Here is a 24,329-nt window from a genome sequence, read left to right as displayed (position 1 = left end):
TTTATGACATGGCGCATTATCCTGCTGAAAGTAGCCATCAGATGTTGGGTACATTGTGGTCATAAAGGGATGGACATGGTCAGCAACAATACTCAGGTAGGCTGTGGCGTTGCAACGATGCTCAATTGGTACCAAGGGGCCCAAAGAGTGCCAAGAAAAAATTCCCCACACCATGACACCACCACCACCAGCCTGAACCGTTGATACAAGGCAGGATGGATCCATGCTTTCATGTTGTTTACGCCAAATTCTGACCCTACCATCCGAATGTCGCAGCAGAAATCGAGACTCATCAGACCAGGCAACGTTTTTCCAATCTTCTACTGTCCAATTTCGATGAGCTTGTGCAAATTGTAGCCTCAGTTTCCTGTTCTTAGCTGAGAGGAGTGGTACCCAGTGTGGTCTTCTGCTGCTGTAGCCCATCTGCCTCAAAGTTCGACGCACTGTGCGTTCAGAGATGCTCTTCTGCCTACCTTGGTTGTAACGGTTGGCAATTTGAGTCACTGTTGCCTTTCTATCAGCTCGAACCAGTCTGCCCATTCTCCTCTGACCTCTGGCATCAACAAGGCATTTCCGGCCACAGAACTGCCGCTCACTGGATTTTTTTTCTTTTTCGGACCATTCTCTGTAAACCCTAGAGATGGTTGTGCGTGAAAATCCCAGTAGATCAGCAGTTTCTGAAATACTCAGACCAGCCCTTCTGGCACCAACAATCATGCCACGTTCAAAGGCACTCAAATCACCTTTCTTCCCCATACTGATGCTCGGTTTGAACTGCAGGAGATTGTCTTGACCATGTCTACATGCCTAAATGCACTGAGTTGCCGCCATGTGATTGGCTGATTAGAAATTAAGTCTTAACACACAGTTGGACAGGTGTACCTAATAAAGTGGCCAGTGAGTGTATGTAGTATGTATGTTGCATGTAGTATGAATGTAGCATGTATGTAGTATGTAGTATGAATGTAGCATGTATGTAGTATGTAGTATGAATGTAGCATGTATGTAGTATGTAGTATGAATGTAGCATGTAATTTTTTTTTTTTTTTTTTTACATTTAACACATTAGCCGGATGATGGGACTACTACTGTCCCATCATTGGCTAATGTGTCAATCACTGTCATGGTAGCAGGCATCGCCCGATGGGACTTGTAGTCCCATCGGACGATGCCTGCACAGACCCCCGGAGCCTGCACAGACCACCGGCAGGCCGGCACAGCCCCCCGGCAGGCCGGCACAGCCCCCCGGAGCCTGCACAGACCACCGGCAGGCCGGCACAGACCACCGGAGCCTGCACAGACCCCCTGGCAGGCCGGCACAGCCCCCCGGCAGGCCGGCACAGCCCCCCGGCAGGCCGGCACAGCCCCCCGGAGCCTGCACAGACCACCGGAGCCTGCACAGACCCCCTGGCAGGCCGGCACAGCCCCCCGAAAGGCCCGTACAGACCCCAGAGAGGCTGTACAAGGGCAGGAAAGGGTTTTTCTTATTCCGATACCGGAAGTCCCATAGACTTGAATGGGACTTCCGGTATCGGAATCGGCGATACCGATACTTTTTTTAAAGATCGGCCGATACCATCCGATACGATACTTTGAAGTATCGGATGGTATCGCTCAACTCTAGTCAAGAACCCCTCCACTCCCTTCCTGTACCATTTACCCAAAATACACAAGAATACTATTAATCCACCAGGAAGACCCATTATTTCGGGTATTGACTCCCTCACCAGTAATCTATCATTTTACATAGATAGAATCATGCAGCCTCATGTCTCACAGCTCCCTAGTTTTTTAAAGGATTCTACACAACTGATCAATTTAACTAATAACACACCTTGGAAAGATTCTTATGTTTTTATTTCTTTTGACGTATCTGCTTTGTATTCCAACATTGATCACCAACTGGGTTTGAGCTGTTTTAAAAAATTTCTTTTAACTGACAGTCGACTGTCTGACCCTCAAAAGGAATTTATTTTTAATGGGATGGATTTTATTTTACATAATAATTTTTTTACTTTCTTGGGGGATTTTTATCATCAGATCAGAGGCACCGCTATGGGATCACGGGTCGCGCCAACTTATGCTAATCTTTTTATGGGGGTCTTTGAGAATGCTTTTATTACTATTGATTCATTTTTAGAGGGTATTGTTTTATATAGAAGATACATTGATGATTTATTCTTAATCCTGGACACCAGTCACGTTTCAGTTGATGCTTTTATTTCTTCTATACAAAATAACACATGGGGTTTGGAATTTACCCCCCACATTAGTAATACCCAGATGGACTTTCTTGATATCACTTTTTTTATAAAAAATTCCAAAATTCATACCAAAACCTTTTTTAAGAAAGTTGACTCCAATAGTTATGTCCATTTTAAGAGTAGCCACTATTCCAAAAGGCTTTTTAACATCCCTCATAATCAATTTCAGAGAATCCGAAAGAATTGCACAGAGGACGAGGATTTTAATAATCAAGCTGAGATCCTCAAGGGAAGATTCCTTGCTCAAAAATACCCCTCCCAATTGGTTCATTCTACTTTTAATAATGTTTTTAAAAATTTTAATCAGCAAACTCTTTTAAGTGAGAGATCTAAAGAAAAGGATGCACATGATAACTATCAGGCCAACTTCATCACTACTTATAACTCCCAACATAAAGAGATAAAAAATATGTTAGGTGACCTCTGGTATATTATCAAAAAAGATCCAATACTCAATAAAGTTCTGCCTGATAGACCTACTGTCACTTTTAGGAAGGCCAGATCACTAAAAAACCATCTGGCCCCTAGCAGATTGACCCAGTGTACTCCTGATAACTGCACTGGCTTGACACCAGGCATTTTCAGATGCCTGAAACCCAGGTGCAGCCTATGCAGTAATATTGCTCATAATACATTCATCTTTTCACATCCATTCACCTCAGAAAAATTCACCATCACTAACCACCTGTCCTGTGTGTCTTCCTTTGTCATCTATGTCATCCTTTGTCCTTGTCCTAAATTGTATGTTGGCAGAACCACACAACCCCTTCACTGTAGAATGAACTCTCATAGACACAACACTAAAACTGGGTATCAAAAACACGGTTTGTCACGTCACTTTGATTTATTTCACCAAAGAGATTTTTCTAAAGCTATCATTTTTCCTATAGAACACATCCCTGAACACGTTTCCAATAGAACCCAAGCACTGAATAGAAAAGAGGTCTATTGGATTTATAAATTAAAGACAATTGGTCCCTATGGCCTCAATATTATCAATGATGCTTTTATTTGATAGAAGAGGGGGAAAAGATTTATTTTTCACACCACCACAGTCAAGCTTAATGGTCTAGTGGACTAATACCTTACATCTGCACTTTATAGTCTGCACTTGCACTTCATGAGCCAGGTTCTAATACCCCTTGAGGACTCACCTTTTTTAACTATAGCCATGTTTCAACCTCGTGATCCTTAGCACTCTGTTTCATATTTTTTGTACTTTTACATAATTTTATTTTTTCTTTTCTATATAGACTCTTATTGTTGTGTTTTCTATGTTTGTGATTAAATTTCATTGTTTTTATTCTTTACCATTTTTGACCTTTGCTTATATTGTTTTTTTTTTTTTCTAAATAAAGTGACAAACAACCCCTCAATTTATTCTTCACACCACCACAGTCAAGCTTTATGGTCTAGTGGACTAATACCTTCCATTTGCATTTTATGAGCCAGGTTCTAATACCCCTTGAGGACTCACCTTTTTTAACTATAGCCATGTTTTAACCCCGTGATCCATAGCACTCTGTTTTATATTTTAATTTTTTGTACTTTTACATATTTTTATTTTTTCTTTTCTATATATACTCTTATTGTGTTTTTTATGCTTGTAATAAAGTTTCATTGTTTGTTTTTTTTTTTTTTTTTTTGACCTTTGCTGATTCTGTTTGACCCTGTATTGGCGCCTTTTTTGTCTATAAGTATGTTTCACTGTCTTCCAATGTAATCTGCCCTGATGAAGTGAGCCAGCAGGCTCAGGAAACGCGTTGGCTGAATAAAGAACCCTTTACTCTACCAGAAGCAAGCGCAGTCCTTATTGCACTTCCACGTCATTTCTGCAATTCTGTCCTAGGACCCTGTGCAGACTTGCTGCTGCTTCTTAAGCGTTCATGGGTGTTGTGACTTCCTCACAACCCCAATAGGTGAGCACCTTCCTTACTGTTCCACAATTTTAATTGTTTTATACGGATTTCACACAGTGGATGCGCCCTGTATCTCTCCTTTTATCTAACAAGTAAAATCTAGCACATATACAATGTATAAGGATAAACACCAAAAGACCGGGAAGTGTGGTGTCAGGCTATCTATAAATAGCCACCAGAATAACTTACCCCAAGTAAATAACCCCCATAACCATACGAATGACACAGTAAAGTCCCACAATGGAAAAAGCCCATGGCACAAAGAGAGGACCTGGCTAACCATATAGCCTCCACTGTCCAGCTTATAGTATAAGCAGCAACATGTGAAAAGTCCGCCGGCAGACGGAAAAGAGGGGGGGTAAAAATGGCGGGGTAAAGGGCAGCAGGTGAATACTCACATGGAGAGCACAGAAGCCACGTCCCGGGACACCCCAACGCGCGTTTCGCTGATCACCGTTAGCTTTATCCAGGGGAAGTGAGGTGAGTACTGACACAGGACCTTATAACGAAGTCATCATTAGGTCATGTGACCATCAGCTGATCCACTCACCCGGCGCCGTGTATAGATGGCGCATGCGCCGATCCCCGGCGTCCACAAGCCCTAAACACCCGGCGGTGCCCTGCCAGTAAGCGAGCGGGGACGGGACGTCCCCAGTCACAAACCGACCCAGGCCGTGCCGGATGGTCCGGGCCGGGAAGACCGGGCAAACAGCGCAGGCGCACAACAACAGCGCGCTGGCATAATATGCAATAACAGAATAACACACTGTCAGACAGCAATAAAAAACAGATTAAAAATAACGGTAGATGGATCCTTTTCGGTCCCGATCTGCTGGGTATATTATTATAGTGGTTTTCTCAGCAATTTCGAGTCATGATCTTCATTTACAATGGGATCTGTCATCCCGACTGCATGTGTACCATTTATTTTTCATTCACAAAAAGACGGAAACTTAATCTCAAATGGCTGAATAAAAAAGAAAAAACAGGTTAAAATCACAGAAAAACCCCCACAAAAATGAAAATACAAAGATGGAAGAAATATACCAATGCAAATAGCATTATAAGAAAGGGCCAAAATTAAGGGAATCATTCAGGCCGGCAGGTTTCATTCTGCCCAACATAACAATCCATTTCAATTCTCACTGAGCGAGCAGTTTTTTTACATTGCCACCCCTAATCCCAGTATGGACTATCTCAATCCCCCTTACCATGAATTCCGAGGGGTCACAATTATGTACTGTTGGGCACAATGAAACCTGCCGGCCTGAACGATTCCCTTAATTTTGGCCCTTTCTTATAATGCTATTTGCATTGGTATATTTCTTCCATCTTTGTATTTTTATTTTTATGGGGTGTTTTCTGTGATTTTAACCTGTTTTTTTCCTTTTTATTCAGCCATTTGGGATTAAGTTTCCGTCTTTTTGTGAATGAAAAATAAATGGTACACATGCAGTCGGGATGACGGATCCCTTTGTAAATGAAGATCATGACTCGAAATTGCTGAGAAAACCACTATAATAATATACCCAGCAGATCGGGACCGAAAAGGATCCATCTACCGTTATTTTTAATCTATTTTTTATTGCTGTCTGACAGTGTGTTATTCTGTTATTGCATATTATGCCAGCGCGCTGTTGTTGTGCGCCTGCGCTGTTTGCCCGGTCTTCCCGGCCCGGACCATCCGGCATGGCCTGGGTCGGTTTGTGACTGGGGACGTCCCATTCCCGCTCGCTTACTGGCAGGGCACCGCCGGGTGTTTAGGGCTTGTGGACGCCGGGGATCGGCGCATGCGCCATCTATACACGGCGCCGGGTGAGTGGATCAGCTGATAGTCACATGACCTAATGATGACTTCGTTATAAGGTCCTGTGTCAGTACTCACCTCACTTCCCCTGGATAAAGCTAACAGTGATCAGCGAAACGCGCGTTGGGGTGTCCCGGGACGTGGCTTCTGTGCTCTCCATGTGAGTATTCACCTGCTGCCCTTTACCCCGCCATTTTTACCCCCCCTCTTTTCCGTCTGCCGGCGGACTTTTCACATGGTGCTGCTTATACTATAAGCTGGACAGTGGAGGCTATATGGTTAGCCAGGTCCTCTCTTTGTGCCATGGGCTTTTTCTGTTGTGGGACTTTACTGTGTTATTTGTACAGTTATGGGGGTTATTTACTTGGGGTAAGTTATTCTGGCGGCTATTTATAGATAGCCTGACACCACACTTCCCGGTCTTTTGGTGTTTATCCTTATACATTGTATATGTGCTAGATTTTACTTGTTGTATGTATTAATAAAGAATTCTGATTTTATGGAAAACTCCTGTGGTTCTCTGGTTTCCAATTATTTGTAGTGGAGTAGCTAGTACACTTATAGGGTGTGTGTTCACCCGGTGTCAGTTAATATGAGTCTGGGGGTTGTTATACTGATTAGTCACATGTGTAGTAACTGCGTAATCGTAGCTTACTACGCATGTCTACTAATTTACATAATGTCTTACCTGCCCCCCGTCCGGAAGTCCGCATCCACTGCAGTTCTCACGATAACTTAGCTTATCGCAAGAACTGCTGTGCATGTGACTGGGGGTTATCTCCGGTCACACTAGGCTAGTTCTCAAGGTCAGCTGACCACGAGAGCTAGAGTGTAGGTGATCGCCGGAGACATCTCCAATGGTCATCTACAAGCTCTGCTATGTCTGAATGTCAGACATTCAGAGGTAACAGAGCTGAACTCGTCATATTGGACACTCATGTAATGGACTACATTGGACAGGGTGTATTTGTTTCTTTTTGTTTTTTTCCTTCAGGAGATCGAGGGATTCGGGGATTAGGGGTATAATAAAATGGCAAAACTATGTTGTGTTTTATTTAATTAAAATACCTTTTTCTGGTTGTCCTTTTTTAACCCTTTCTTACTATAGGATTCATAATGGATAGGTGTCTTATTGACGCCTCTCCATTATTAACCGAGCTTAATGTCACCTTACAATCAAAGGTGACATTAACCCCTTATTACCCCATATGCCACCGCTACACGGCAGTGGGAAGAGAGAGGCTAAGGGCCGGAATTGGCGCATCTTACAGAAGCGCCATTTCTGGGGAGGCTGCGAGCTGGTGTTTGTAGCCAGGAGGGGGCCAATATCCATGTCCCCTTCCTAGGCTATGAATTTCAGCCCGCAGCTGTCTGTATAGCCTTTCTGGCTATTAAATTTAGGGGTACCCCACGTCAATTTTTTTTTGGGGGGGTGGGAACCAACGCTATTTTAAAAAAAAATTATTTATTAATGAAAAAAAAAAAAAAGAAAGGACATTACATATTAGGCCGGTGTCAGACATGCAAGAAACTTGCATGTGTCTCGCATGTCAATACTTGGCACTGCCACCTGCACTCGGACAGGAGTGTGCAGCTGCATGTATTTCTATGCAGTCGCACACTCCGGTCCAAGTGCCGGCGGCAGTGCCTGGTATTGAGGTGTGAGACTCGTGCGAGTTTCTCGTAAAGTGTGACGCCGGCCTAACACAGATTTTTTTCGATCTATAAATAGAATAAAGTATAGATCGATCGATCTATCTATCTCTTTATCTGTGTATCTATCTATCTGTCTATCTATCTGTGTGTGTAATGGAGTGTGGGTCGGACAAATGTAAAAGAGGAGGTTGAAAAAAACGCATCAAAAACGCAGGTGACCTGCCAGTGACCTCAGGTGCAGATTTTACCTGCATCAAATCCTGATGTAATCCTGGCTGTGGACACATACCCTTACCCCCTGTATTTTTGGAGAAAGGCACTTTGATCTGTCATCGCCAAACTGACAGTGTTGTAGGAGAGTACAGCAGAGGTGACAGTGCTAAGAAAAGAGAAGAGGTGAAAGAAGGGTTTGGTATGTTCACACATGATAAATTTGTTATCAGCAAAACAAAAACCGAAAGATACATTTCAATGTGGTTGTTCTGCATCAGGTGCATAGATTGATAGATACTTCATTTTGTTTTAACTGATGAAAGATCCGGTACTGATCCAAAAACAGAACTAACCATATACATATAATAAATAGCTTATGAAGAATGCCTGATTCATGGTCTTTTCAAAGACAAACCATCCCAAAAAAGTCTTGGCTGCCCCTGAAATGTTTGATGAAAATTATCATGGCTAGGAAACGGGAGGATGGAAACTAATTCGAAGAACCATGCACAACCATGATAGGGGAGTGTATTATCTCTTGAGAGTATAGAAAGAAAATGTAATATACTTAATATTCTTAACTGCTTAACAACCTATAATGTACATTATTGTCATAGGCTGTTAAAGAAAATATGAAGCCAGTTCAGGATCTGAGCCTGCTTTATACCAGGCAGATGCAGAGCCTAGTATATGCTAGCATCTGTCTCTGTCAACTACAGTTGTGGCCAAAAGTATTAACACCCCTGCAATTCTGTCAGATAATACTCAGTTTCTTCCTGAAAATGTTTGCAAACACAAATTCTTTGGTATTATTATTTTCATTTAATTTGTCTTAAATGAAAAAACACAAAAAGAATTGTCCTAAAGCCAAATTGGATATAATTCCACACCAAACATAAAAAAGAGGGTGGACAAAAGTATAGGCACTGTTCGAAAAATCATGTGATGCTTCTCTAATTTGTGTAATTAACAGCACCTGTAACTTACCTGTGGCACCTAACAGGTGTTAGCAATAACTAAATCACACTTGCAGCCAGTTGACATGGATTAAAGCTGACTCAAGCTCTGTCCTGTGTCCTTGTGTGTACCACATTGAGCATGGAGAAAAGAAAGAAGACCAAAGAACTGTCTGAGGACTTGAGAAACCAAATTGTGAGGAAGCATGAGCAATCTCAAGGCTACAAGTCCATCTCCAAAGACCAGAATACTCCTGTGTCTACCGTGCGCAGTGTCATCAAGAAGTTTAAAGCCAATGGCACTGTGGCTAACCTCCCTAGATGTGGATGGAAAAGAAAGATTGACAAGAGATTTCAACGCAAGATTGTGCGGATGTTGGATAAAGAACCTCGACTAACATCCAAACAAGTTCAAGCTGCCCTGCAGTCCGAGGGTACAGCCTGTACTATCCGTCGGCGTCTGAATGAAAGAGGGACTGTATGGTAGGAGACCCAGGAAGACCCCACTTCTTACCCCGAGACATAAAAAGCCAGGCTGAAGTTTGCCAAAACTTACCTGAAAAAGCCTAAAACATTTTGGAAGAATGTTCTCTGGTCAGATGAGACAAAAGTAGAGCTTTTTGGGCAAAGGCATCAACATAGAGTTTACATGAGAAAAAAAGAGGCATTCAAAGAAAAGAACACGGTCCCTACAGTCAAACATGGTGGAGGTTCCCTGATGTTTTTGGGTTGCTTTGCTGCCTCTGGCACTGGACTGCTTGACTGTGTGCATGGCATTATGAAGTCTGAAGACTACCAACAAATTTTGCAGCATAATGTAGGGCCCAGTGTGAGAAAGCTGGGTCTCCCTCAGAGGTCATGGGTCTTCCAGTAGGACAATGACCCAAAACACACTTCAAAAAGCACTAGAAAATGGTTTGAGAGAAAGCACTGGAGACTTCTAAGGTGGCCAGCAATGAGTCCAGACCTGAATCCCATAGAACACCTGTGGAGAGATCTTAAATTGGCAGTTTGGAGAAGGCACCCTTCAAATATCAGGGACCTGGAGCAGTTTGCCAAAGAAGAATGGTCTAAAATTCCAGCAGAGCATTGTAAGAAACTCATTGATGGTTACCGGAAGCTGTTGGTCGCAGTTAATTTGGCTAAAGGTTGTGCAACAAAGTATTAGGCTGAGGGTGCCAATACTTTTGTCTGGCCCATTTTTGAAGTTTTGTGTGAAATGATCAATGTTTTGCTTTTTGCTTCATTCTCTTTTGTGTTTTTTCATTTAAGACAAATTAAATGAAGATAATAATACCAAAGAATTTGTGTTTGCAATCATTTTCAGGAAGAAACTGAGTATTATCTGACAGAATTGCAGGGCTGTCAATACTTTTGGCCACAACTGTATTTAATTGCAACTGTCAATCTCTGACGGTGGCATTTAATAGAAATCATTATTGCTGGTGCTATTACAGCAAAATAATGGAATACATTGGCATCAGAGGCCTGCTAAGGGCCCATGTTACTGCCATGTTAGTCCTACTGTGACATCACATCCAAAAAAGACACTGAAAACAAAAAAGAAAAATCAAGACTTCAGAATTCCCCCAAACAATATAATAAAAAGCATGAAAATGAAATATCATATACAGTATAACTCAAAATAGCATGAAGAAAAATGTCAGCTCAAAAACAAGGTATCAAATAGCACCTTCAACAGAAACATTTCAACATTTATTTTCAACACTAAAATGTGACGCTAGTCACAATCCCCAGCTAGGCCATGAATAACTGCAGTCAGATGTTCCGGGGTCAGAATCAAAAGATCACGTAGTAAACCAAGGGAAAATACGAAGTCGCAATTCATGTCACATGCCAGGGTCAGAATGCCAGAGAAACAGCAGATCAGCAAAGGGGCAATAAGAAATAGGTAGTCTGAATATGGCCCAAAGGTCAGCAACGGAATATCAGATGCAAAGGGGCAATAACAAATAGGTAGTCTGAATATGGTCCAAAGGTCAGCAATGGAATATCAGATGCAAAGGGGAAATAACAAATGGGAAGTCTGAATAAGATCAAATGGTCAGCAGCAGGAGAATATCAGATGCAAAGGGGCAATGACAAACGGGTAGCCTGAAGATGGTCCAAAGGTCAGCAGCAGAAGATCAGTTCTTACAGCACAGGGTACAGGCGAACACACCAGAGAGCTTTTGACTGGCAATGATCTGGGCCATTCACCTGAGACTGAGAGTGCTCACCTAAATAACAGAGCAATTACCAAGAATAATTAACACCTGTGGAAGTCTCAGCACCTTCCAGTCAGGTAGGTCAACCAAGCTGTCAATCAAAGCACCGACAGCTCAGCACACCCCAGCAAAGGATAGGATGCCAGATCTGTCCATCACAGAGCCCTAAACACTCTGAGCAGTGGAATCATGACATAAAATAAAAAAATACTGGACAAGTTTTATATCACTATAATCGTACTGACCTGAGGAATCAGGTTTCCATGCTATTTTTTAACACATAATGAACACCCTAAAAGCAAAACCCAAACGACAATAGCAGAATTGTGGGGTTTTTATGCAAGTTTGCCGAAATTGGAATTTTTACTCATTACACTGTATGATAAAACGAATGGTTTCAATCAAAACTAACACTTGTTCTACAAACAAACAAGCCCTATACGGCTATGTTGAAGGAGAAATAAAAAAAGTTATGGTTCTTGAAACGAGGGAAGGAAAAAACAAAAGTGTAAATATTGAATATGAATTGGTCATTGAAGGGTTATGTAGCACATATATTTTTGTTAATAATTGTTGAATATTTCTTAGCTGTATATCAATATATGACATTTGAAACAGTTTTTATGGGAACAAACCTGGACACCTCCTTGAGATACAAATTTCATATCTTTAGCTTCAAGAGCTAGTTTTAAACAAGTGGTTTGTCCCCAGGCCTCAGAAACCCGTATAAGAAGCTTCAGAGCTCTTTCTTCATCTTTTCTATAGCTCTCAGTAAAGATACCTGCAGTTGAAGGAAAATATGTTATTTTATTACTAACACATAAGGATTTTCTTATTTTTCCTAATTTCTCATAAAAACTAAAAATTATGCCATCAGTGTTTAATGGGAAAGTTCCTTTGGGCTTTTGCTGCAGTTTCTGGTGACTGCAAAAAGTGCCTGCACTCTTATTCCAACAACGTGCTGATTATTTTTAGCAGTAGCATTGTTAAAATCACTAATTAGACTTTTCTATATATTTTCAAAAGTTATCAGGGTTAGCTTTGAAATGAGCAATTTCTTAATGATTTTGACATCTTGAATTCAAACCTGACAATAAACATTTTTAGTTGGCTCTTGTTTCTATGATATCAAAGAGTTGTCCTTTTACTGCTATATATAATTAATGCATAAATGTTTCAGTGCTTTTAAGCATTATTTTTGCAAATATAAAGATGTAGAATATTTTGTTATGCAAATGTTTTGATATTTATTTAGAGGAAACAGCAACAATTCAAATAGCTAAAACATGTCTAAACACTATTGCAAATTATAAACAGTTGCAGAAATTGCACTACAAAATTTGGTTCTCATACAGTGATAACTCTTTTTTGCTTGTCTCCTGTACTCTTACATCGGATCATCTCTTCCAATTGTCCAACAGTAAACTGAAAGCATTAATGGTTTCCATTTTCCTGTATATCTTTTATCCATAGCAGCAATATCTTGGCGAAATTGCTAATCGGGCTCGTCGCTCACTTGTCCACAGTTTAGTGGAAGAAAGTCTAGATGCAAATGTAAGAAATGACTCTTTAAGGACAATACAGCTAAGATCCTCTTCATAGCTATCTGCTGTCATGATCCAGACCGGGTTTTGGTCTTGTCTCTCCTTTCCCGGTCTGGTCATGTCAGGGATTAACTCTCTCTTCCTCATTCCGGTGTCGGGTCTGCTGTTTCTCTGCGCTGCATCCTGCAAGCTATGCTGCCTACAGCGTGTGTAGCTGGCTCTGGTGAACCCCTGATTTGTCCTGCTGTGTTTAGCTGGCTTTGCCTCTGACTGTGCACTCCTCTCCTACCCGTCCCGACTCTGTGTGTCCCTGTGTGTTTGGATTACCCGGTAGTCGACTCTGCTTTGGCTCTGACTGATTCTGTCTCATCCTTCTGATACTTCTGCTACGGACCAGCACTGGCCTTTTGGCGCTCCTCTGACTCTGTTTTTGGCATTCCCCTGTGTACTACACAACTCTCTATTATCGACACGGCCTTCCTGATTATTCTGCTGCCATCTGGTGTTAGCCTCACTGCAGTTCTGCTGGTCTGCTCTGAGCAATATTTCAACTCTCCCTTCACTCTGCTGCCATCTAGTGGAGTTTGCGCTACACTGCATTTACCTGCAGTACAGCAGTGTGACATTATAGCTGGCCGGCCGGTGAATTGGTGCCATTGCCAATTCTGGATAGACCTTGGACTCATTTGTCCATGGATTTTATCACTGATCTCCCTCCTTCCAATGGCAAAACAGTGGTCTGGGTAGTAGTTGACAGATTTAGCAAACAGGTGCATTTTTTTCCTTTGGCAGGACTACCTAACGCTGAAACACTAAGTTGTTTATTGAGCACGTGGTGCGGTTTCATGGTGTGCCTCTGAATTTGGTGTCTGACAGAGGGGTACAATTCATGTCCTAATTTTGGAGGGAGTTTTGCAAGAGATTGGGTATTAGCTTGACCTCCTCCTCTGCCTACCATCCCGAGACCAATGGTCAGACTAAGAGGACCAATCAGTCACTAGAACAGATTTTGCGGTGTCTTGCCACATCCCAGCAGGATTATTGGTGTTCCTCGTTGCCGATGGCTGAGTTCATGTTTAATAATCGGGTTTATCAGTCCACTGGCACCTCTCTGTTTTTCTGTAACTATGGTTTCCATCGCCATTTTGGTGAATTTTGCAGGCTGGATTCGGGGTGCACAGGGGCTGATTCGGTAATTCAACAGATGGGGGAGGTTTGGAGAGAGGTCCAGAAGAACATTGGGGTCACTCAGGGCAAACAGAAACATTTTGCTGATAAGCGATGAGCCGTAGGACCTAAGTATTTGGTAGGAGCTAAAGTGTGGCTGTCTACCAAGAACATATGTCTGAAACTTCCTTCCGTTAAGCTGGGTCCCAAGTTTATTGGTCCTTACGAGATCATTGAGATTGGCAACCCAGTTGCCTTTTGTTTACCCTTACCTTTGTCGCTTCGTATCCCCAATGTGTTCCATAAGCCCCTTCTTAAATCATTTGTACCTTCCTCTGCTGGGTCCCCACCCTCTCCACCTCCTGTTTCTGTGGATGGACAAATTGAGTATTAAGTTGAACATATTGTCAACTCTCGAATGGTTCCCAGTTCGTTTCAGTACTTGGTACATTGGAGGGGTTACGGTCCTGAGGATCGATCTTGGGTCCCAGATTGATCAGTCCATGCTGATTGGTTGGTTCGGGCTTTTTATACATGTTATCCTGGGAATCCTGGGGGTCTGGTGGCCCCCCTTGAGAGGAGGGTACTGTCATGATCCAGACCGGGTTTTGGTCTTGTCTCTCCTTTCCCGGTCAGGTCATGTCAGGGGTTAACTCTCTCATCCTCGTTCCTGTGTCGGGTCTGCTATTTCTCTGCACTGCATCCTAGCAGGCAGTACCAGTTCTATTTCCTGCCAACGGCATGTGTAGCTGGCTCTGGTGAACCCCTGAATTGTCCTGCTGCATTTAGATGACTTTGCCTGTATCTCTGCACTTCTCTCCTACACATCCTGATTCTGTGTGTCCCTGTGTGTTTGGATTCCCTGGTATTCAACTCTGCTATTGCTCTGACCTGATTCTGCCTCGTCAGTTTGATACTTCTGCTACGGACCAGCACTGACCTTTTGGCACTCCTCTGACTCTGTTTTAGGCATTGGTGGTAGCCTCGCTGCAGTTCTGCTGGTCTGCTCTGACCAGGATTTTCGCTCTCCCTCCACTCTGCTGCCATCTAGTGGAGTTTGCGTTACTCTGAATTTACCTGCAGTACAGCAGCGTGATATCTGCTCTTGAGTTTCTCAAAAAATGAGTTACCACTAATGCGAATGCTACCCATGCAGTATTTTACTTGCCCTGCAACAAGTGGAGAAACTTCTCATCTTGAAGCTTACAAACCAGAGGTCCAATAAAGACTTACTTCACTCTGTCACGCCGTCTCTGCATACTCACCCGGCCACCACTCCCACACTGCAGCCCCCTGCCGCCCAACATCCACGGAGGTCACCTCTGACAGGCTCGCGGCCGGCGGTGTCTCTGCATGCACTGCGCATGCACCATAGGCCGCGGCTATGCCCTGACCTGGAAGCACCCCCCTGACCAATGGCAGACCAGACAGGGGCATATCAGGCTGCTTCCCCCTGAGGGAGGCACCTAATTGTTGTGTTTCCTAGCACACTGGGCCTCGCTTCAACGTGTGCTCTCTGCTGTCCTGCAGTCTTCTTCTCGTCTGCTCCCTGCAGAAGCCTCTCAGTCCTGCTATCCATGTTCCCTGCTGTATTCCGCAGGCCTGCCTGCGGTGTTCCTGTTCGACCCTGATCCAGTCCTGCCGTCCTACTCCAGTCCTTCCTCCAGTGTTCCTGTTCCATCCTGCTCCAGTCCTGCCATCCTACTCCAGTCCTGCCTCCGGTGTTCCTGTTCCATCCTGCTCCAGTCCTTCCGTCCTACCCCAGTCCTGCCTCTGGTGTGCCAGTTCCATCCTGCTCCAGTCCTTCCGTCCTCCTCTAATCCTGTTTCCTGTGTTCCTGCTTCAGCCATCCCTCCACGTTCCAGTCTACTGTCTTACACCATTCCTGTCTCCTGTGTTCCAGCTCTGTCCTGTCATCTACACTTCAGTCCCTCCATGTTCCAGTCTACAGTCTTACTCCACTCCTGTCTCCTGTGTTCCAGCTCTGTTCTGTCATCTACACTTCAGTCCCACAGTCCTACTCCAGTCCATCCTGAGCCGCCCCTCTCGGTACCGGCTACCGTGGTACTCGGAACCCCTGGGCCTGCTCCTATTGGTCCCTGTATAGGGGTCGGTTCCACCTGGCAGCTCGCCCAGGGCCCCTCGGTGCCACAGCCCAGAGGGTCCACTCCTGGAGATTCCGGCTCCTGACCAGCCATGCTAACACACTCAATCTTGTGCAAATTGTCTCTTTAGTCCTTTGTCACTCAATCTTAGAAATGTATCAATGAGAAACTTGAATGCTTTTGCATTTTTATCCATTTCCTCTTCAAAGTTCTTCATTAAGCTCAATTTGATATGCAATGGTGGTGACAAAATCTTAAGTGGGTCAACAAGTGCTGGATGCAGCACATTTTTACTCCCTAGCTGAAGTGAATGTTGGAGAGACCAGTCTCTTTTATTGAAGTGATATTTTCTTGTACGACTATCTCACTCACACAGAAAGCAGCACTACTTTGTGTATGAATAATGGAGACCAAGAGGGCAACCATCTTTAAGTAACCACAGAGGGCCTAGAAATTTTTGCTATAGTTCAGGTATCTCAACAGCTGTTTCAAGCTGTCATAGGTTTCCTTCATGTGGACTGCATAACCAACTGGAATTGAAGGTAACGCATTGTCATTATGCAGCAAGACAGCTTTTAGGTTTGTGTTGGATAAATCGATGAAGATTCTCCATTCCTCTAGATCATGATTTACACTGCTCAAAAAATAAAGGGAACACTTAAACAACAGAATACAACTCCAAGTAAATCAAACTTCTGTGAAATGAAACTGTCCACTTAGGAAGCAACACTGATTGACAATCAATTTCACATGCTGTTTTGCAAATGGAATAGACAACAGATGGAAATTATTGGCAATTATCAAGCCACCCTCAATAAAGGAGTGGTTCTGAAGGTGGGGACCACAGACCACATCTCAGTACTGTCATGGTTAGGACATGGTTAATGTCCTGTTCTCACATGGTTAACTTTTGCTGGCCTCTCTTTGGATCTGGAAGGGGTATTTATACTCACTCCAGACTAGCATTCTCTGTCAGCTATACTGTTATTCTGGCTGTGTGTCTGACCGACCCCCCTGGTGTGTGTGTACTGCATTGCTTGTTTGATTCCCGTGTATGACCCGGCCTGTCCCCTCACTCTGAACTCCGTCTCACGTTTTAGGTACTATTGTCTTCTCTGGTTCTGACCTCCAGGCTTGGCTATTGTTACTCCGCTATCGTTTGCCCCTATCGTACTGTCTATTGCCCATTCTGGTTTTCTGATCTATTGCTACGTCCTGACTATCCGCTCTGTCTAACCCTTTGGTACTGTCCTGCTATCTCGTGCATTGACCTTGGCTTGATCTGGTTTCTGCCCCTGTCTATGCCCCTTGATAACTTGTCCTGTAGTTACCTTTCTAGGAGTTTCCCTGCAGCTCCTAGCTCTGTGGAACTTAGGCCATGCCCCCAGCAGTCACATGCTTCAGGTCCTGATAGTTTGAAGCACGCATTGTCACGGCTGCTGCCCTGCTCCACAGGTATCTTTGAGCACGGTTTTTTTGCACTCAGGACATGCGCACTGGCTCAGTGAGCGAGTGTAGTGTGGTGTCCCTGACATTATAGCTGACCGTTTATCCTTGTGTGTTATCCTCATGGATCCCTTACAAGCTTTGGCTGATCAGGTCAAGCACCAGACCCAAATGTTCCTTAAACCCAATGTGGAACAGCACACAATGGCCCATACCCAGCAACAGTTGGTGGTTACTGTGCAGGGGGCTGTCAATGCAGGGGCTTCTAGTTCTGGGGGTAGAGATGTGTCATTAGCGTCCCCCGAATCTCCGGTCAAATTGCTAGACCCTTTCTCAGGGGATAAAAAGGAGTTCAGGTCTGTCAGAGAAGGATGCAAGCTTTTTTTCTCTAAGGCCCCGCTCCTCCGGGGATGAGTTCCAGAGGGTGGGGGTCATTATTTCCCTACTTCAGGGGGCGCCACAGGCATGGGCTTTCTCTCTCTCTTCCTCTGCTCCTGAACGTATGTCTGTGAATTTGTTCTTTGAGGCTCTGGGGCACATTTATGATGAGCCTGGTAGAGTGCGTCTGGCAGAGGATATGGTGATGAGTGTGACACAGGGGAGGCACTCTGCTGAATGGTTCTGCTCAGAGTTTAGACGTTGGACGTCCAAAGTATCCTGGAACGCTGCTGCCCTGAGAGGGTTGTTTCGCAGGGGCCTGTCTGACCGTCTGCAGGATGCTCTGGCATTACATCCGCCTCCTGATACCCTGGAGGACGCCATGATGCAGGCAGTCCGTATGGACTGGAGACTCTGTGCTAGAGGAATGATGCAACAAGAGTCTCCCTTGTACCCCAAATTGTGTGACACTGCACCTCTATCTGAGCCCATGGAGGTTGGGTCAGTCTCGGTTAAGGAGAAAGAGAGAAGGCACCGTAGAGACAACCTACTATGCTTTTACTGTGGAGCCTCTGAACATTGGAAAAGGAATTGCCCCTCCTGCCCTTCTTCAGGGAACCCATCAGAGAAACGACTGAGTCTGGGCAACAATCGAGGAGGTTGTCCAGACTCTCAGGTACATTTTTTCTCACGTATAAAAATGGTGCTCCAGGTTGAATTGGAATTTGCTGGCGGTCCTGTTATGACCACAGCCTTTGTTGACTGTTGTTCCTCCTTTAATCTGATTGATGCCCAAGTTGTGACTCTTAATAAGATAGGGACAGTCAGGCTAAAAGACCCTGTTAAAATTGTGGCTGTGGATTCATCCCCCCTTACCCGGGATGGAATTTGTTTTATGTCTGAAGTTTTTTCTGTGAAAGTGGGTTCCACTCATGTGGAAAATTTAAGTTGTTTCATTATGAATAATCTGCCTGCAGGAGGACTGGTATTGGGAATGCCCTGGTTGCAACGCCACAATCCTCTTATTGATTGGGTGAAGGGGGAGATCACCCGATGGGGATGTAATGATATTGGTCTGTGTTGTAACCCGGTTTCTTTTGTCAATCCGATAAAATCTGTATCTGTGTCATCTGTCGGTCTGGACGGTATTCCGGAGTACCTGAGAGACTTTAAAGATGTGTTTTCCGAAAGCGAGGCTGAGGCGCTCCCACCACATAGACCATATGATTGTGCTATCGATTTAGTACCTGGAGCCAAATTACCCAAGGCTCGTTTGTTTAATTTGTCCGGGCCTGAGCGCCAAGCTATGAACGAGTACATTAAAGAAATCCTTCGCAAGGGGCATATTCGGCCCTCGGTCTCACCCGTGGCAGCGGGGTGTTTCTTTGTAAAGAAAAAAGATGGTAGGTTGCGACCGTGCCTCGACTTTCGAGAACTGATCAAAATTACTGTTAAGAACATGTACCCTCTCCCGTTGATTCCTGATCTATGCAATCAACTCACAGGGGCCAAATGGTTTTCTAAGCTCGATCTACGAGGGGCTTATAACCTTATAAGGATCCGGGAGTGGGACGAATGGAAAACAGCGTTCCTGACAACTGAGGGGCTGTTTGAAGACTGGTTATGCCCTTCGTTTTTTTCTGACTTGATTGGACGTTACGTAATCATTTACCTGGATGACATCTTGATTTACTCTGAGGACAGTCAGTCACACTTGCACCATCTGTGTACGGTTCTTATGAGCCTCTGGGAGAACCATTTGCATTCTAAGCTGGAGAAGTGCTCATTTTTTATTCAAGAACTATCTTTTCTGGGTGTAATTGTATCCGGGGAGGGATTACGCATGGATCCAGGGAAGGTTCAGGCCATTACAGATTGGGTGCAGCCTCATAACCTGAAGGGGTTGCAGCGATTTCTGGGCTTCGCTAATTCTTATAGGAAGTTCATTAAAGGGTTCTCGCAAGTGGTGAAACCCTTGACGGACCTCACTCTTAAAGGGGCAGATGTAAAAAATTGGTACGTGGCCGCAAAAAATTCCTTCCTGGCATTAAAGAAGTGTTTTACTACAGCCCCTGTGTTGGAACAATCCAATTCGTCAAGACCTTTTATCGTCGAGGTCGACGCTTCGGAGGTGGGGGTGGGGGAAGTATTGTCACAGGGCCCCTCTACCTTGACTAACCTCAAACCCTGTGCCTTTTTCTCTAAGAAGTTCTCTTCGGCCGAGAGAAACTATGATGTCGGTAACAGGGAATTGTTAGCAGTTAAATTGGCATTCGAAGAATGGAGGCATTTTTTGGAGGGGGCCGCTCATCCCATTACGGTCATCACTGATCATAAGAACCTGGCCTATATCGAGTCTGCTAAGAGATTGACCCCCAGACAGGCTCGGTGGGCACTTTTTTTTTCTCGATTTCATTTTACCATCACGTTCCGACCAGGGTCTAAAAATGTAAAGGCGGATGCCTTATCCCGAAGTTTTGATTCTGTGTCCCCTCCAGAACCTCCTTCCTCCATTCTTCAACCGGGAGTGGTTGTAGCCGAAATCTCCTCTGAGTTACAGAGAGAGATTCTGGAAGCACAAGCTCCCAGGAATAAACCCCCAGGTAAATTGTTTGTACCCGAACAATTCCATCCCACACTCCTTCAAGAATTTCATGTTTCTGTGTTAAGTGCACACCCTGGTATTGCAGCTAACCGGGGGGCAGTAGCTAGGGGCTTTTGGTGGCCCTCTAAGGGTACTGATATAAAAAGGTTTGTGAATACTTGTGGTGTGTGCGCGCGCTCTAAAAGCTCTCAGGTCCGGCTGACCGGGGAATTGGTGCCTTTGCCAATTCCGGATAAACCATGGACACACCTGTCCATGGACTTTATCACTAATCTTCCACCTTCCAAGGGCAACTCAGTGGTATGGGTAGTGGTTGATAGATTTTCTAAGCAAGCCCACTTTGTGCCATTACCTGCATTACCATCTGCTGAAACCTTGCCTCGCTTGTTTATACAGTACATTGTTCGACTGCATGGAGTGCCTGTGAACGTGGTGTCGGACAGGGGTGTGCAATTTGTGGCCAGGTTTTGGAGAGCGTTTTGCATGAAGTTGGGGGTCACGTTGTCATTCTCCTCTGCCTATCACCCGGAATCCAACGGACAAACTGAATGCACCAACCAGTCATTGGAGCAGATTCTGAGATGCCTGGCCTCCTCCAGACAGGAAGACTGGTGTGAGGTATTACCCATGGCAGAATTTGCATTCAACTGTCGGATTAATCAGTCTACCGGAAAGTCTCCCTTTCAGGTCAATTATGGGTTTGTTCTGCAGTTTGGGGAATTTTCCCGTATGGATTCGGATTGCCCTGGTGCCGAGGGGATGGTACAACAATTAAAAACCCTCTGGAAGGAGGTGCAGGGGAACATCTCCAAAGCCCAGAAGAAGGTCAAACATTTTGCAGACAGGAGGAGGGCGGTGGTTCCTGCGTTGACAGTGGGGGAAAAAGTCTAGTTGTCCACCCGTAACATCAAACTTAAAATACCCTCAATGAAGTTGGGCCCAAAATTTATTGGCCCATACAAGTTTGTAGAGGTGATCAACCCGGTGGCATACAGATTACAGTTGCCCACCTCCTTCAAAATCTCTAACGTCTTCCACAGGTCCCTATTAAAACCTGTGAGGACAGTTAGAGAAGATCCCTCATCTGTGGCTCCACCAGTGTTGGTAGAGGGTCAACTGGAGTACGAGGTAGGGCGCATCATTGATTCGCGGTGGGTGCGCCGGAGACTTCAGTACTTTATCCACTGGAAGTGATATTCCGTTGAGGATCGGTCGTGGGTTCCGGCCAGTTTGGTGCACGCTGATCGACTGGTACGGGCTTTTCATGCCAGATACCCTGAGAAACCTGGGGGTCCAGTGGCCCCCCATTTAGAGGGGGGTACTGTCATGGTTAGGACATGGTTAATGTCCTGTTCTCACAGGGTTAACTTTTGTTAGCCTCTCTTTGGATCTGGGAGGGGTATTTATACTCACTCCAGACTAGCATTCTCTGTCAGCTATACTGTTTTTCTGGCTGTGTGTCTGACCGACCCTCCTGGTGTGCGTGTACTGCGTTGCTTGTTTGATTCCCGTGTATGACCTGGCCTGTCCCCTCACTCTGAACTCCGTCTCACGTTTTAGGTACTATTGTCTTCTCTGGTTCTGACCTCCAGGCTTGGCTATTGTTACTCAGCTATCGTTTGCCCCTATTGTACTGTCTATTGCCCGTTCTGGTTTTCTGATCTATTGCTACGTCCTGACTATCTGCTCTGTCTAACCCTTTGGTACTCTCCTGCTATCTCGTGCATTGACCCCGGCTTGATCTGGTTTCCGCCCCTGTCTATGCCCCTTGGTAACGTGTCCTGTAGTTACCTTTCTAGGAGTTTCCCTGCAGCTCCTAGCTCTGTGGAGCTTAGGCCACGCCCCCATCAGTCACATGCTTCAGGTCCTGATAGTTTGAAGCATGCATTGTCACCACTGCTGCCCTGCTCCACAGGTATCTTTGAGCACTTTTTTTGTACTCAGGACATGCGCACTGGCTTAGTGAGCGAGTGTAGTGCGGTGTTCCTGACAAGTACCAGTGCTTTCTAGCTGATGTTTTGGTCACTTTTGAATGTTGGTTGTGCTTTCACACTCATGGTAGCATGAGATGGACTTTACAACCCACACAAGTGGTTCAGGTAGTGCAGCTCATCCAGGATGGCACATCAGTGCGAGCTGTGGCAAAAAGGTTTGCTGTGTCTGTCAGCGTAGTGTCCAGAGGTTGGAGGTGCTACCAGGAGACAGGCCAATAAACCAGGAGGCATGTAGGGGGCCGTAGGAGAGCAACAACCCAGCAGCAGGACCACTAACTCAGCCTTTGTGCAAGGAGGAACAGGAGGAGCACGGCGAGAGCCCTGCAAAATGACCTCCAGCAGGCCACAAATGTGCATGTGTCTGCACAAATGGTTAGAAACCGGCTCCATGAGGATAGTCTGAGTACCTGACGTCCACAGATGGGGGCTGTGCTCACAGCCCAACATAGTGGTCCGCAACAGAACTACACTTACCCATGACTATGCAAACTATATACTAAAGTGCCATCCTCTAATGTCCGCAAGAGGATGCACTAACTTACCCTAACTGTACATGTTCAATAAACACATAATATTATGCAATAATATAGTACACGAGATCATATGTTACAACTTTCTACACCATGGTAACACGTATATGTGGCAATACCATTAAAGACTAGCGATAATACATATTTATATGTAGCAGTACCGCAGACATTAATCACAAATATTATAACTCAGCAATGTGTACATAATAACATAGGAGGGACAAATCTGAGGAAGGGAAGCAAGAAAGACACCACATCTCACTCCCTTACACAGGGATTTGTCTGCCAAGCTCTGTAATGCTGCAGCCATGTTGGTTGAGCATTACAGTGATTGGCTGGCCGCAAAGCATCAGGTCTATATCAGACCTGGCGCCACCCTGCTCGTCACAGTCTGCTCTGAAATCACCAGTGTGGGGAGACTTGCTGCAGAGATAGGGACAGAATAGGTGGGGTATCAGTTACTGTGGGTATACCATTGTTGAATCCACAAATCCAGCTAAACCAACAGTCCTTCTGAGGACTAATTACGGGGTATATAGATATCAGTGATAGGTAGGCAAACAGTGTATGTGGCTATATATACAGCTCTGGCAAAAAATAAGAGACCACTTTCAAATATTTAGTTTGTATGATTTTTCTCTTTATAGGTATATTTATGAGTAAGCCCGAAAGGGCAGGGTCCTCTCCCCTCTGTATCAGTCTGTCATTGTTAGTTTGTTTACTGTAAGTGATATCTGTAATTTGTATGTTACCCCTTCTCATGTACAGCACCATGGAATCAATGGTGCTACATAAATAAATAATAATAATAATAAGTAAAATGTATGTTGTTCTTTTAGTCTACAGTATATTCTTCTGACAGCATGTCTCTGAATTTACAAGCAATACATTTTGTATTTTTTTTCTGACAAAGAAAAATGGTCAAAATAAAAAAAAAACATGCTTCCAGACCTCAAATAATGCAAAGAAAACAAGTTCATAATCAATTAGAAACAACAATACTAATGTTTTAACTCAGGAAGAGTTCTGAAATCAATATTTTGTGGAATAACCATGATTTTTAATCACAGCTTTCATGCGTCTTGGCATGCTTTCCACCAGTCTTTCGCACTGCTTCTGGCGCAAAAATGTAAGCAGTTCTTCTTTGTTTGATGGCTTGTGACTATCCATCATCCTCTTGATTACATTCCAGAGGTTTTCAATGGGGTTCAGGTCTGGAGAATGGGCTGCCCATGACAGGGTTTTGATGTGGTGGTCTCTTAATTTTTGCCAGAGCTGTATATCAGTGCTAGGCATGCAGGCAGTGTATGTGGGTCTGTAGATATCAGTGCTAGGCAGGCAGGCAGTGTATGTGAGTCTGTAGATATCAGTGCTAGGCATGCAGGCAGTGTATGTGGGTCTGTAGATATCACTGCTAGGCAGGCAGGCAGGCAGTGTATGTGGGTCTGTAGATATCAGTGCTAGGCAGGCAGGCAGTGTATGTGGGTCTGTAGATATCAGTGCTAGGCATGCAGGCA

The 24,329-nt window shown here is 44.5% G+C and overlaps 1 protein-coding gene across 1 annotated transcript in view; it reads right to left on the bottom strand.

Moving 5' to 3' along the window:
* TRPM2 (transient receptor potential cation channel subfamily M member 2) overlaps window positions 1–24,329 on the bottom strand; it is a 1,217,227-nt gene that overhangs the window by 712,223 nt on the left and 480,675 nt on the right. The window contains exon 16 of the mRNA XM_073558209.1: window positions 11,679–11,824. Coding sequence (XP_073414310.1) covers window positions 11,679–11,824 — 146 coding nt within the window. The remainder of the gene's footprint in view (window positions 1–11,678; window positions 11,825–24,329) is intronic.

The sequence above is a fragment of the Dendrobates tinctorius genome, unplaced genomic scaffold (genome assembly GCF_039654945.1).
Source record: "Dendrobates tinctorius isolate UK_male_01 unplaced genomic scaffold, ASM3965494v1 ptg000254l, whole genome shotgun sequence".
Taxonomy (NCBI): domain Eukaryota; kingdom Metazoa; phylum Chordata; class Amphibia; order Anura; family Dendrobatidae; genus Dendrobates; species Dendrobates tinctorius.
The sequence above is the reverse complement of the archived record's forward strand: the minus strand, read 5'-3'. Positions and strand labels throughout refer to the sequence as shown.